The sequence below is a fragment of the Nomascus leucogenys genome, chromosome 19 (genome assembly GCF_006542625.1).
Source record: "Nomascus leucogenys isolate Asia chromosome 19, Asia_NLE_v1, whole genome shotgun sequence".
Classification (NCBI taxonomy): domain Eukaryota; kingdom Metazoa; phylum Chordata; class Mammalia; order Primates; family Hylobatidae; genus Nomascus; species Nomascus leucogenys.
This window is the reverse complement of record NC_044399.1, coordinates 49,830,997-49,843,779: the sequence shown is the minus strand read 5'-3', so window position 1 is coordinate 49,843,779 and position 12,783 is coordinate 49,830,997. Positions and strand designations below refer to the sequence as shown.

At 39.1% G+C, this 12,783-nt stretch overlaps 1 protein-coding gene across 7 annotated transcripts in view; it reads right to left on the bottom strand.

Annotated features, from left to right (window-relative positions):
- Positions 1-1,477: 1,477 nt before the first annotated feature.
- HEATR5B (HEAT repeat containing 5B) overlaps positions 1,478-12,783 on the bottom strand; it is a 105,571-nt gene continuing 94,265 nt past the window's right edge. For 6 of the 7 annotated variants that reach the window (XM_003262733.3, XM_030800700.1, XM_030800699.1 and 3 more), the window contains 3 exons: positions 10,631-10,782; positions 8,638-8,851; positions 1,478-1,960 (listed from right to left, as the gene is read on the bottom strand). In XM_003262733.3, the coding sequence (XP_003262781.1) occupies positions 1,656-1,960; positions 8,638-8,851; positions 10,631-10,782 (671 nt within the window). In that variant the 3' untranslated portion in view covers positions 1,478-1,655. Of the gene's footprint in view, positions 1,961-4,600; positions 4,703-8,637; positions 8,852-10,630; positions 10,783-12,783 lie in introns of all 7 variants that reach the window. The other variant, XM_030800701.1, reaches the window with a different exon arrangement.

The following is a 12,783-nucleotide window of genomic DNA, read 5'->3' as shown; positions in this document are numbered from 1 at the left end:
ATGAAGCCCCATCTCTACTAAAAATACAAAAAATTAGCTGGGTGTGGTGGCAGGTGCCTGTAATGTCAGCTACTCAGGAGGCTGAGGCAGGAGAATTGCTTGAACCTAGGAGGCGGAGGTTGTAGTGAGCCGAGATCGTGCCACTGCACTCTAGCCTCGGCGCGACAGAGCGAGACTCCATCTAAAAAAAAGAAAGAAAGAAAAGAAAAAACACCCAAAAGTCAGTGAGAAAACAGGCAAGACAAAGTACCTATCTCAGGTATCTAAAAGGCTGAGTAGAGTTCAAGTGTAGTGAGCTATGACTGCACTCCAGTCTGGGCAACAGTGCAAGACTGTCTCTAAAAGAAAAAGGAAAAGAAAGGAAAAGAGAAAAGAAGATAAAATGTTCAGAAAGTGACTTGCTTTTGATAATACTTGTTCAGTCTGTTACACTGTGCGGTAAAACTTGGCGTTTAAAATTTGCTAAATGCTGTGGCAAACATTCATTTTGTGAATTATCTATTTCGTACGGTAAAATGCCCACTACATGAGAGAATGGCATCACTGTAATTATGCCCAATTCATTTTTGTATCCCCTGCAGCACTTAGCTTGATGCCTTATACACAGTAGACATTCAATAAATATTTGATGAAGGAAACTAACCATCATAGCCAGCACTTGAGGTTCTGTAATTACAAAACATAACTGAAGCCAAATTTTAGCTATTAAAAAAAGCAGATTATATAACATTTAAACATTTTAGTGAACCTTTAAATGAGAATTTTAATTCTGTTAACAACTAAAATATACATAGCATAATTTAGTAATTTGATATGAAAGCTAAAAGATCCATCAGAAAGATAAGGACATTTTGGGAAATGCTTAGAAAATGCTGTGATTTTACTCATAGTATATACACCACAAAACAGACACTTTCCATTATTTTAATTACTTCAAAATTTAAAATCTGCTTGTTTTTCAATTGATTTTTTTCATGACAGATGCTGAGTTCCGACCCATTTTTTTTCCCTGACAGTATCAATAGGCTGCCCGACTACATGATACAATTGTTTTTAGCATTTAAATTTAAGACTATGGCTCAGTGTTTGAAAAATAAGTAAGTTAACAAAAGAGATTCATTATTAGGAGGAAAATGAAAACATATTCACCACATGATAAAAAAAATCACTCCTTAAAAATCAGTAAGTGAGGCCAGGCACGGTGGCTCACGCCTGTAATCCCAGCACTTTGGGAGGCCGAGGCGGGCGGATCATGAGGTCAGGAGATCAAGACCATCCTGGCTAACACGCTGAAACCCCATCTCTACTAAAAATACAAAAAATTAGCCGGGTGTGGTGGCAGGCGCCTGTAGTCCCAGCTACTTTGGAGGCTGAGGCAGGAGAATGGCGTGAACCCGGGAGGCGGAGTTTGCAGTGAGCGGAGATCGCGCCACTGCACTCCAGACTGGGTGACAGAGCAAGACTCCGTCTCAAAAAAAAAAAAAAAAAAAAAAAAAAAATCAATAAGTGGTGTGAGCATTATTTCACTTAACCTACCTGGAAGCACTATAATACCAATATACAAATAAAACAGAACCCATAGGTAGCCTGGAATGATACAGTGGCCATCACTAATTAGATGCTAGTTGACAATATAAATACAAATAAAGTACAAATTAAAAAAAACTTGTTTTTAGCTTAATTGTTGGTGCAGAATGTATGGCGGGGGCTGGTTGTCTGGCAGCTGCTTTAGCTTTGCTCGCTTGGCTTGCTCGAACAGCCGTTTCTAGACGCACTTTCAACTCAGGAGCAGCCCCCATTACTGTCTTGAAAGCATGTGGATACAGAGGTCCAATATGCATTAAATTCTGGAGTGCAAACTCATGAAGATCTTTGGAAGCTGAACTTGCTGAGGCAAAAGAATTTTCATCCAGCAGGTAAGATATCAAAGTAGGAACTAAAAGAGCAAGTAGCTGGACTCCTGTAAATAATAAAGTATGAAAAAAGATCACAAACATAAGGATTATAATAAACTTTAAAAACTAGGCAATTGCCATGGAGGACTGAACATAATAAAATATAAGTACACATGCACAGCCTACTTTAGACCTCAATAACTCATAATTAATATTAAATATTTACTAAATGTCCAAGCTGGAAACCAGATTTGTTAATATTGTGTATTTTACATTTATATTAATTTGTTTTACTTAAAAAAAAATGGGCCAAAGGTTAAAAAGTAATAAAACACTTTACAATTGCCACCTGGTAGAAGCTATCTTGAGAGTAAGATTATAAAATTTTTACGGGCATTCTAGAATCAGGAGATTGGAGTGAGGAACAGAAACCTGAAAAGCATCTATTTACCATTATTTAACTAACACTAGTTGTTTCTTTCCTCTTTAAGTAGAAATACAATACAACTTTTTTCCTATTTCATCATCCCCCAAAACTCACAGTGAGGGGAAATTCCTCAAAACTATGGGAATACATAAGCTTAGGGTTAAAAAAACAAGAACCTATGTCTGACCGATATAAATTCCAAGTTCTTAAAAAAATATTCATTTGGAGGCTTCGTAATTGTGTGTGTGTATAACATCTCATAATCACATTGAGAATTAGGCTTTCTCCCCCTTAATTACTGTTAATTTTTGTAGAATGACAACTGACGCAATTGTAAGGCAGCAGGAAGCATCTGGTAGAGAATGTGTGACACTCACTGATGTCAGCAAGGACAGTGATAATAATCAGTGAAGCCTTTCCAGAATCCCAGTCCCACCCTGGACCTTACTCCCTATTTTCTTTCCCTGTTGTATTTTTTTCTTCATAGCTCCTATCAATTCCTGCATCTAACTATAGATGTTATATCTACATCTAAAATTGATATATCCATCATCACTATATAAAATTGTACAAAGATAAATGTCTACATATAATAGACACAGATACATATACACACACACACACACACACACACACACACACACACACACGTATAGGGGACAAGAAGTGTTTATTGTCTGTGTTTTCCTACAAGAAATGTAAGCTCCATAAGATCAGGGACCTTTGCCTGTTTTATTTCATGCTAAATTCTCAATGCCTAGAACACTACTTGGTACACAGGCATCCAGTAACTATCCTTTGAATGAATAAACATACACCCTCTTTCTCTTGGTAACTACCCAGAAGTTTCCAATTAATTGGATTTGTTTCCATATTAAGTTTTCAGAAAAGAGGTAAAAAGCTTATTTTTAAAGTCCCAGGTAAATCTTCCAATCTTCTAGATTTAGTTCAATTTCCCTCATGTAGAATGTTAATAGTATTACAAGGGTGGGCGCGGTGGGCTCATGCCTGTAATCCTAGCACTTTGGGAGGCCAAGGTGGGCAGATCCCCTGGTCAGGAGTTTGAGACCAGTCTGGCCAACAGAGCGAAACCCTGTCTCTACTACATATACAAAAAATTTGATTAGGCGCGGTGGCTCATGCCTGTAATCCCAGCACTTTGGGAGGCCGAGGCGGACGGATCGATCACCTGAGGTCAGGAGTTTGAGACTAGCCTGACCAACATGGAGAAACCCTATCTCTACTAAAAATACAAAAAAAAAAAAAAAAAATTAGCCGGGCGTGGTGGCGCATGCCTGTAATCCCAGCTACTAGGGAGGATGAGGCAGGAGAATCCCTTGAATCCGAAAGGTGGAGGTTGTGGTGAGCCGAGATCGTGCCATTGCACTCCAGCCTGGGTAACAAGAGTGAAACTCTGTCTCAAAAAACAAAACAAAACAAAAAAACCCAAAAATATTAGCTGGGTGTGGTGGCAGATGCCTGTAATTCCAGCACTTTGGGAGGCTGAGGCGGGTGGATCACCTGAGGCCAGGAGTTCGAGACCAGCCTGGCCAACATGGTGAAACCCTATCTCTACTAAAAATACAACAAATTAGCTGGACATGGTGACGGGCGCCTGTAATCCCAGCTACTCCTGAGGCTGAGGCAGGAGAATCACTTGAACTCGGGAGGCGGAGGTTGCAGTGAGCCAAGATCAAGCCACTGCACTCCAGCCTGGGCAACAAGAGTGAAACTCTGTCTCAAAAAAAAAAAAAAGAAATATGCTAAGCATTATAGGAAATGTTATGTAATTCGTTTCTACCTGGATTCTTTTATTATCTAAATGAAAACAGTAGACAGCACACAGAACAATTAGAGTACTAAGTGCTAAAAAATGTGGGTAGCATTTCAGTATAGAATTCACCAAGAGAATCATGAAGCTGAGGAATACTTTGGGATTTTATTTGGTTGGTTACAAATACCAAATAGATTCTATGAAGGGTAAGATCAGGGTGAGCTAAGTAATTAGGCAATATTTCTCAAAGAAAAGATCTAATGTAGGTTTAATAGATTTGTATAAGAAGAAAAGAAGAGAAAAAAACAACTGAGGAAAGTGAAAATAATATGAACAATGTAAGCGATTAAAAGGAGCACAGAAAGGAAACTGGTCTGGTCAGGTCAGGTACACGTTGGGGAGCAGAAAAAATATTTTGAAAAGCAAGCAAAGATGTTCAGACTTGATGCTGTAAGGAAAGAGTAAACTTTTCCAAATTCTTAAGCAAAGGAGAGATAAAATTACTTTAGGTAAATTTGATGGGGAATATCAGCTAGGAAAACTATTATAGTTATCTATTTAGGAGGTGATTAGATATAAGAATAAGGTGCAAGTTTCTCTTGAAACCTAGAGAAATTTCAGAAAGAGATAGGACAAGATTTGAATAACAGATTCAATAAAGATGATGAACAAGGAGTCAAATATAATTCTAATATTTTTAGCTTATAACCTTGGTCGTGCAGGGTGAAAAAACATATACTGCCCATTCTTATACCGGATACTGTAAAGTTGACAACAAAATTAACATCTGTAAATGGGATGAAAAAAGTTGAATGACTTAAATTCAAAAGCTGAAAATTTACCCTCTTGGAATCATGTAACTATATAAAATATGAAGTGAAGTATAAAAATGTTGCCATCAAATTAATATGATTTACATTCATTCATTTATTTGATGGTATCCTAATGAATGTCATCTTATTTCACTAATGAGACTTGTTTGCCTTTAGTTTTTGCATGGCATTTAGTCTTAGATTCAGTTTTAATTTTCAAAACAGGCAAACTGCTTATTCTACCTCTTAAAAGTCTTGTTAGAGTACAAAACATCTGTTATCTGAGTAGTGAGAAGCAGTCCATTAAAAAAATGAAGAAATCACGATGGTCTTTTTTTTTTTTTTTTTTGAGACAGAGTCTCATTCTGTTGCCCAGGCTGGAGTGCAGTGGCGTGATCTCGGCTCACTGCAACCTTTGCCTCCTCGGTTCAAGCGATTCTCCTGCCTCAGCCTCCTGCGTAGCTAGGACTACAGGCGTGCACCACCACACCCGGCTTTTTATTATTATTATTATTTTTTTTTTTTTTAGTAGAGATGGGGTTTCACCATATTGGCCAGGCTGGTCCTGAACTCCTGAACCCGTGATCCACCCGCCTTGGTCTCCCAAAGTGTTGGCATTACAGGCGTGAGCCACCACACCTGACCGATGGTACTGATCATTGCTATACCTCACTAATAACGCTACAAATTGGTCTAGTTGATAGTTGAAATTACAATGCTTTGGTTGTTTTATATCTTAAACTGAAAAAGGGTCATTTATTTCAAGGACATTGCTAAAGCCTAACTAGCTATTAAACTATATTTAATTATACAAATGATATACATATTTTTACTGTCAAAAAAATCAAACAATACAGAATTTTTAAAAAAGTTCCCTTCCCTATCTGTCCTCATGCTAATTTTTTTTTTTTTTTTTTTTTTTTTTTTTTTTTGAGAAGGAGTCTCGCTCTTTCACCCAGGCTGGAGTGCAGTGGCGCGATCTCGGCTCACTGCAGGCTCCACCCCCCGGGGTTCACGCCATTCTCCTGCCTCAGCCTCCCGCATAGCTGGGACTACAGGCGCCCGCCACCTCGCCCGGCTAATTTTTTGTATTTTTAATAGAGACGGGGTTTCACCGTGTTAGCCAGGATGGTCTCGATCTCCTGACCTCGTGATCTGCCCACCTCGGCCTCCCAAAGTGCTGGGATTACAGGCGTGAGCCACCGTGCCCGGCCCTCATGCTAAATTTAATTCCAAATTAGGGTGCCTGTACAGGAATTGATCCCAAGAGTCAATTCAAAAATATTTTAAATACTAGAACGCAATAAAACTTAGTGCTGGGATTACAAAGTGAGTAAGATTCAGTCCTTATCTTTATGGAATTTACAATTAGTAAAATAAAAATACAAATAAAGTTATTTTGATTTGCCAAACATAGGCCATGTCAGTCATAAAATTTTTGCCTAAATAACCTATATTGTTACTAATTTCAACTAAATTTATCAACTTCTCCAAACGCTGCCTTTTCTGACTTTCCCAATTTTGATGTTTTCATGCAACATAGTAATATTTGCTTCTTTTCTTTTGCCTTCTATAACCAGTTAATCATCAAATCAGATAAACCTTTCTTCCACTTTCTCCTCTGCATTCTTTTCTTCTACTGGCATAGTTCTGGGTTATTATTTTATAGAGGAGCTACTGAAATCGCTTTTCAAAAATCTCTACTACTTTTCCAATTTTCTGTGAAATGTTTTTAAGAGAAGAAGAAAAAATTTTTAACAGAAAAGAAAAAACAGGTACAGTTTGTAGGTGGAGAGCAATTTGACAATATGGATTAAGTCTTTTTTTCTTTTTTTTTGAGGTGGAGTCTCGCTCTGTCACCCAGGCTGGAGCCCAGTGGGGCGATCTCAGCTCACTGCAACCTCCGTCTCCCAGGTTCAAGCAATTCTCCCGTCCAGCCTCCCGAGTAGCTGGGATTACAGGCGCATACCACCAGGCCTGGCTAATTTCTGTACTTTTAGTAGAGACAGGGTTTCATCATATTGGTCAGGTTGGTCTCGAACTCTTGATCGCAGGTGATCCGCCTGCCTTGGCCTCCCAAAGTGCTGAGATTACAGGCAGGAGCCACCGCGTGCAGCTAATTTTTTGTATTTTTAGTAGAGATGGGGTTCCACCATATTTGCCAGGCTAGTCTTAAACTCCTGATCTCAAGTGATCTGCTCGCCTTGCCCTCCCAAAGTGTTGGGATTACAGGCATGAGCCACTGCGCCTGGCCAATTAAGTCTTAAAATGTGCATTCCCTTCTCTCCAGTAATTTCACTCTTAGGAATGTGACAGAAATAATTTAAGAATAAAGATGCTCATCTCGGCCAGGTGCAGTGGCTCACGCTTGTAATCCCAGCACTTTGGGAGGCCGAGGCGGGCGAATCACGAGGTCAGGAGATCGAGACCACGGTGAAAACCCGTCTCTACTAAAAATATAAAAAATTAGCCGGGCGTGGTGGCGGGCGCCTGTAGTCCCAGCTACTCGGAGAGGCTGAGGCAGGAGAATGGCGTGAACCTAGGAGGCGGAGCTTGCAGTGAGCCGAGATTGCGCCACTGAACTCCAGCCTGGGCGACAGAGCGAGACTCTGTCTCAAAAAAAAAAAAAAAAAAAAAAAGCAAGCTTAAGTATTAAGGGAATAAAGAAAATATATTAAACTGCATAAGTCTCTGGTTAAATGGATGTATGCAGTAGTTTTTCATTAAATTAAAAAAAATTCTAAATAAGTTTTGAGATATTTTAATAATTATGTTTGGTATTAATACTTAACTGGTTATATTTGTTATAAAGCTTTTATACCTCTATTATGAAGATTAGAATGTATTATTTTAAAACCCTATGAAATGGGCACGGTAGCTCACACCTGTAATCCTAGCACTTCGAAAGGCCAAGGCGGGTGGATCGCTTGAGTCCACAAGGAGTCAGAGACCAACCTGGGCAACATGGCAAAATCCTATCTCTACTAAAAATACAAAAATCAGCCAGGCATGGTGGCACGTGCCTGTAGTCCCAGCTACTCGGGAGGCCGAGGTGGGAGGATTGTTTCAGTGCAGGAGGCAGAGGTTGCAGTGAGCCAAGATGGTGCCATTGCATGCCAGCCTGGGTGACAGAGTGAGACTGTCTAAAAAAAAAATAAGAAAAAAAAACCCTATTAAACATCTGTATTTTTCCTAGATATTAAGGGATGCATACATTCCTAGAAAATAAAAAAAAAAAATCACTGTGTTGAAATGCCATTGGCAATTCATTTTAACTTCCTGCTCAAAAACAAACAAACAAAGAAATCAACTCACTACATTATGTAACATAAGCAAAGGCCTGTTTTTTTTTCTTTTCTTTTTTTTTGAGATGGAGTCTCACTCTGTTGCCAGGCTGGAGTGCACTGGTGCAATCTCGGCTCACTGCAATCTCCAACTCCTGGGTTCAAGTGATTCTCCTGCTTCAGCCTCCCGAGTAGCTGGGACAGCAGGTGTGCGCCACCACGCCCAGCTAATTTTTGTATTATTAGTAGAGATGGGGTTTCACTATGTTGGCCAGGATGATCTCAATCTCTTGACCTCGTGATCCACCCACCTTGGCCTCCCAGAGTGCTGGGACTCCCAAAGTGTAAGCCACCGTGCCCAGCAGGCCTGCTTCTAATATCAAATAAGATTTATATACAATACAGATCTTCATTTTGAACTAGTAGCTTTTTATAATATACTTACTGTTTTGTTCTTCACCAAGAGCAACCAATGTTTCAAGAACTTTTATTCCTTCTTGAACCGCTAAAAGCTCTATGTTACTGGCTGGTCTGTTTCTTTCAACAGCTTTTAATTTTTCAACCACTATTGGAGCTAATGAATGAATATAAGGAGTTGAAAGGGCACGATTGGAATGTTGGAAGACTGAGAGGAGAAGCTGGTAACATTTGGCTTGAACCTATATAAGAAGAACATATTATCAATTAACATGTGTATAGTTCTTATTTGCTCTATAATCACATTGCATCTTACTATGTACTGAAAATAAGTGATACTGCAGGATGAAAATGGAAATTACATTTTCTACTTAGAGAAATGGAGAATAGAATTTTCTGACAAAAATTAGTCAAAAATGTTCATATATTTTAATGACCAAATCACCATGCTTATACAATTCTATTTTTTTTTTTGAGATGGAGTCTCGCTCTGTTGCCAGGCTACAGTGCAGTGGCACCATTTTGGCTCACTGCAATCTCTGCCTCCCGGGTTCAAGCGATTCTCCTGCCTCAGCCTCCCAAGTAGCTGGGATTACAGGTGCGCACCACCACACCCAGCTAATTTTTGTATTTTTAGTAGAGACGGGGTTTCACCATGTTGGCCAGGATGGTCTCAATCTCCTGACCTTGTGATCTGCCCGCTTTGGCCTCCTAAAGTGCTGGGATTACAGGTGTGAGCCACCATGCCAGGCCAATTCCCATATTTTTATACTGTGAAATAAGTTAGAAATCAGTTATTCCCACTTCTGTTTTTAATTCTTCCTTTAATGTACAATTGTCCCTCCCATTTTAACCAAATATATTTAGTAAGGAAGGTTAATGTTTGAATGATCTGAAACAAAGCTATAAAAATACATTGCTTAGATATCTCAAAACCATTTGATTCCCTGGAAATGACTGTTAACAATGTAAGGTTTCCAGACCTAGAAAATAAAGTCTTACTGGCTCCACTTTATATTAGAAAGGCTTCAGATTAACACTTTTTTAAAAAACTGAAGGAAGGAAAGAAGGAAGAGAGGGAGGGAAGACCCACCAATATATGGGACAGAGTGGAAGAAAACTATTTCAGTGCTTTGGTAGAACACAAGTGGCTAAATCTGGCTAGACAGAAGAAAAACCTGAAGAACATTCTAAATATACAGATCCTGGAGCCACCTATCTGGAGACTCAGATTCAGGAAGACAGTACTGGAGTTCAAGAATGTTTCTTTTTTTTTTTTTTTTTTTTTTTTTTTGAGATGGAGTCTCACACTGTTGCCCAGGCTGGAATGCAATGGCACAATCTCAACTCACTCCACCTCCTGGGTTCAAGTGATTCTCCTGCCTCAGCCTCCCAAGTAGCTGGGATTACAGGCGCCTGCCACCACACCTGGCTATTTTTTTTGTATTTTTAGTAGAGATGGGGTTTCACTACAGGCTGGTCTCCAACTCCTGACCTCCTGCTCTGCCTGCTTTGGCCTCCCAAAGTGTTGGGATTACAGGCGTGAGCCACCACGCCTGGCCTTCAAGAATGTTTCTGCTTTTTAAAATTTTCTGACGTGTAGCAGGCTTGAGAATCACAAGTTTAGACTCTGACATTGTAAAATAAAAAATCTTACTTTCTAGACAAACTACAGTTTCTAGTAGGTTCATTAAAACGTCTAATAATATAAACTTCTCCTTTAATGTCCTTAGCGTCATTTAAATAAACACTGGAAAACATAATCATAGACTCTTGTCTCTACCAGTATGCCCCGGGGTTAATCAAATATTTCAGATATTGAAGAATTTCTACATATGTGAATAAACATACACATGTGTTCTAGTGCTTAAACCCAGTGATTTGTTTCAGTTTTTCCATTTAAAAGCCATAGTGCAAATACTTAGCTTTTCATTATGTATCACATATTTTAATGAATCAATCTGACATTTTCCTGATAAAGGGAAATGTTTTTATCTATGTCTGTGTAAAGTGTAACTTACCCATGGGTCGCATGAATTTAATGCATTTTTAAATCTGTTCATGCAGCCATTCTGTAATGACCGGACTCCTATTATTTCATTACTAGCAGACCACAGGAAGAGTGCAATTGCTGTTAGCATGCTTACTTCATCAGGTGTAGGTACAGAGTCTTCTGAAAATGAAAAATGAAAGAAGTGTGCTGTTTCTAAAACATTTTGGAATTTTATTTTTTTATTTTTGTAGAGAGAGACGTTGTCTTGCTATGTTGTCCAGGCTGGTCTTGAACTCCTGAGCTCAAGTGATCCTCCTGCCTTGGCCTCCCAAAGTGCTGGGATTACAGGTGTCAGCCACTGTGCCTGGCCAGAATTTTAATCTTGAACAATCATCTCTCTCTCCTCCCAACATTTATAGTAGTACTTGCCTCAATCTAATACAGTCCACGGACAACTATAAGAAGTTCAATGTATAAAGTTAAATGTATGCAGTCATATTTAATGCTAAATGATTATAACATATTCTAACTAATTTTAAAATCCAGAGTACATTTTTAAGTGATATCTCCTTTCAATTTAGTAAATATGAAAACCTGTAAATTCCATACAACCATTAAAAAAATCGGTTGGGTGCAGTGGCTAATGCCTGTAATCCCAGCATTTTGGGAGGCCGAGGCAGGCGGACCACCTGAGGTTGGGAGTTCGAGACCAGCCTGACCACAAAATTAGCCAGGCATGGTGATGCATGCCTGTAATCCCAGCTACTTGGGAGGCTGAGGCAGGAGAATCACTTGAACCAGGGAGGTGGAGGTTGCAGTGAGCCAAGATTGTGTCATTGCACTCCAGCCTGGGCAACAAAAGCGAAACTCCGTCTCAAAAAAAAAAAAAAAACAAAACAAAAAAACTTAGACAATTTCCTGAAGACAGTGTTCTAAAGAATTTTAAGGAATTTCTTGCCATTACATTTATTCAGGAATAGATACAACTTGAACAGAAATATAGTACGTAATTAGAAATACTAGAAATGTGAACATTTATTCTAAAGAACAATATTTCTGAACATATAAAATACGAGTTCCAAACATTTTGTGATTATCATTTCTTCAATAAAACTGATCCCTACCTTTTGTGTAAATTTGAGCTATTTTGGCAACTGTAAATACCCAGTGAAAATCAGTACTTTAGTAGGATTACGAACATATACATTTGACATGCTAACATTATCTCATAATAAGGGTACCAGCTTTTTGTAATATGGAATAAAGGGTTAAGAACAATAGTCTAGAAAAAGTCCATTAACTTAATGTAAAGAAATAAAGTTTAAAAAAAGAGATGTCGGCTGGGCGTGGTGGCTCACGCCTGTAATTCCAGCACTTTGGGATTTCTAGAACAGACTGGACAACATAGTGAAACCTCGTTTCTACTAAAAATACAAAAATTAGCTGGGCATGGTGGCGCACGTCTGTAATCCCAGCTATTTGGGAGGCTGAGGCTACAGAATCGCTTGGACCCGGGAGGCAGAGGTTGCAGTGAGCCAAGATTGCACTGCTGCACTCCAGCCTGGGTGACAGAGTGAGACTCAGTCTCAAAACAAACAAACAAAAAAACAAACGAAAGAAATGTAAAATTTGAAGGATTTAATCAATTTATAATAACCTGAGTCACAAATGTTAAAAACTTGAGAACCCACCCAGACTAGGTAGCTCATTCCTGTAATCCCAGCACTTTGGGAAACTGAATTGGGAAGACTGCTTGAGCTCAGGAATTCAAGACTAGCCTGGGCAATATGGTGAGACCCTGTCTCTACAAAAAACAAAAAAATTAGCCAGGCATGGTGGTGCATGCCTGCAGTCCCAGCTACCTGGGAGGCTGAGGCAGGAGGATCACTTTAGCACTAGAGGGTAAGGTGGCAGTGAGCTGCATTCATGCCACCGTACTCCAGCCTGGGTGACAGAGTGAGATCCTGTCTCAAAAACAAACAAACAAAAAACCTAAAACAAAAACACCCTGAAAACCCCATCATAGGAAATTTATTCTACGTAGAATATAATCTCTTACTCAGAGTTGGCAATGCTGCAAGCAATTTTTTATCAAAAATTATTTTATTTTCATTTTTAAAAAATTAACTTTTTTTCTTTTTTCCCCCCAGAAAGAGCTGGAGTGCAGTGCCTTGATCATAA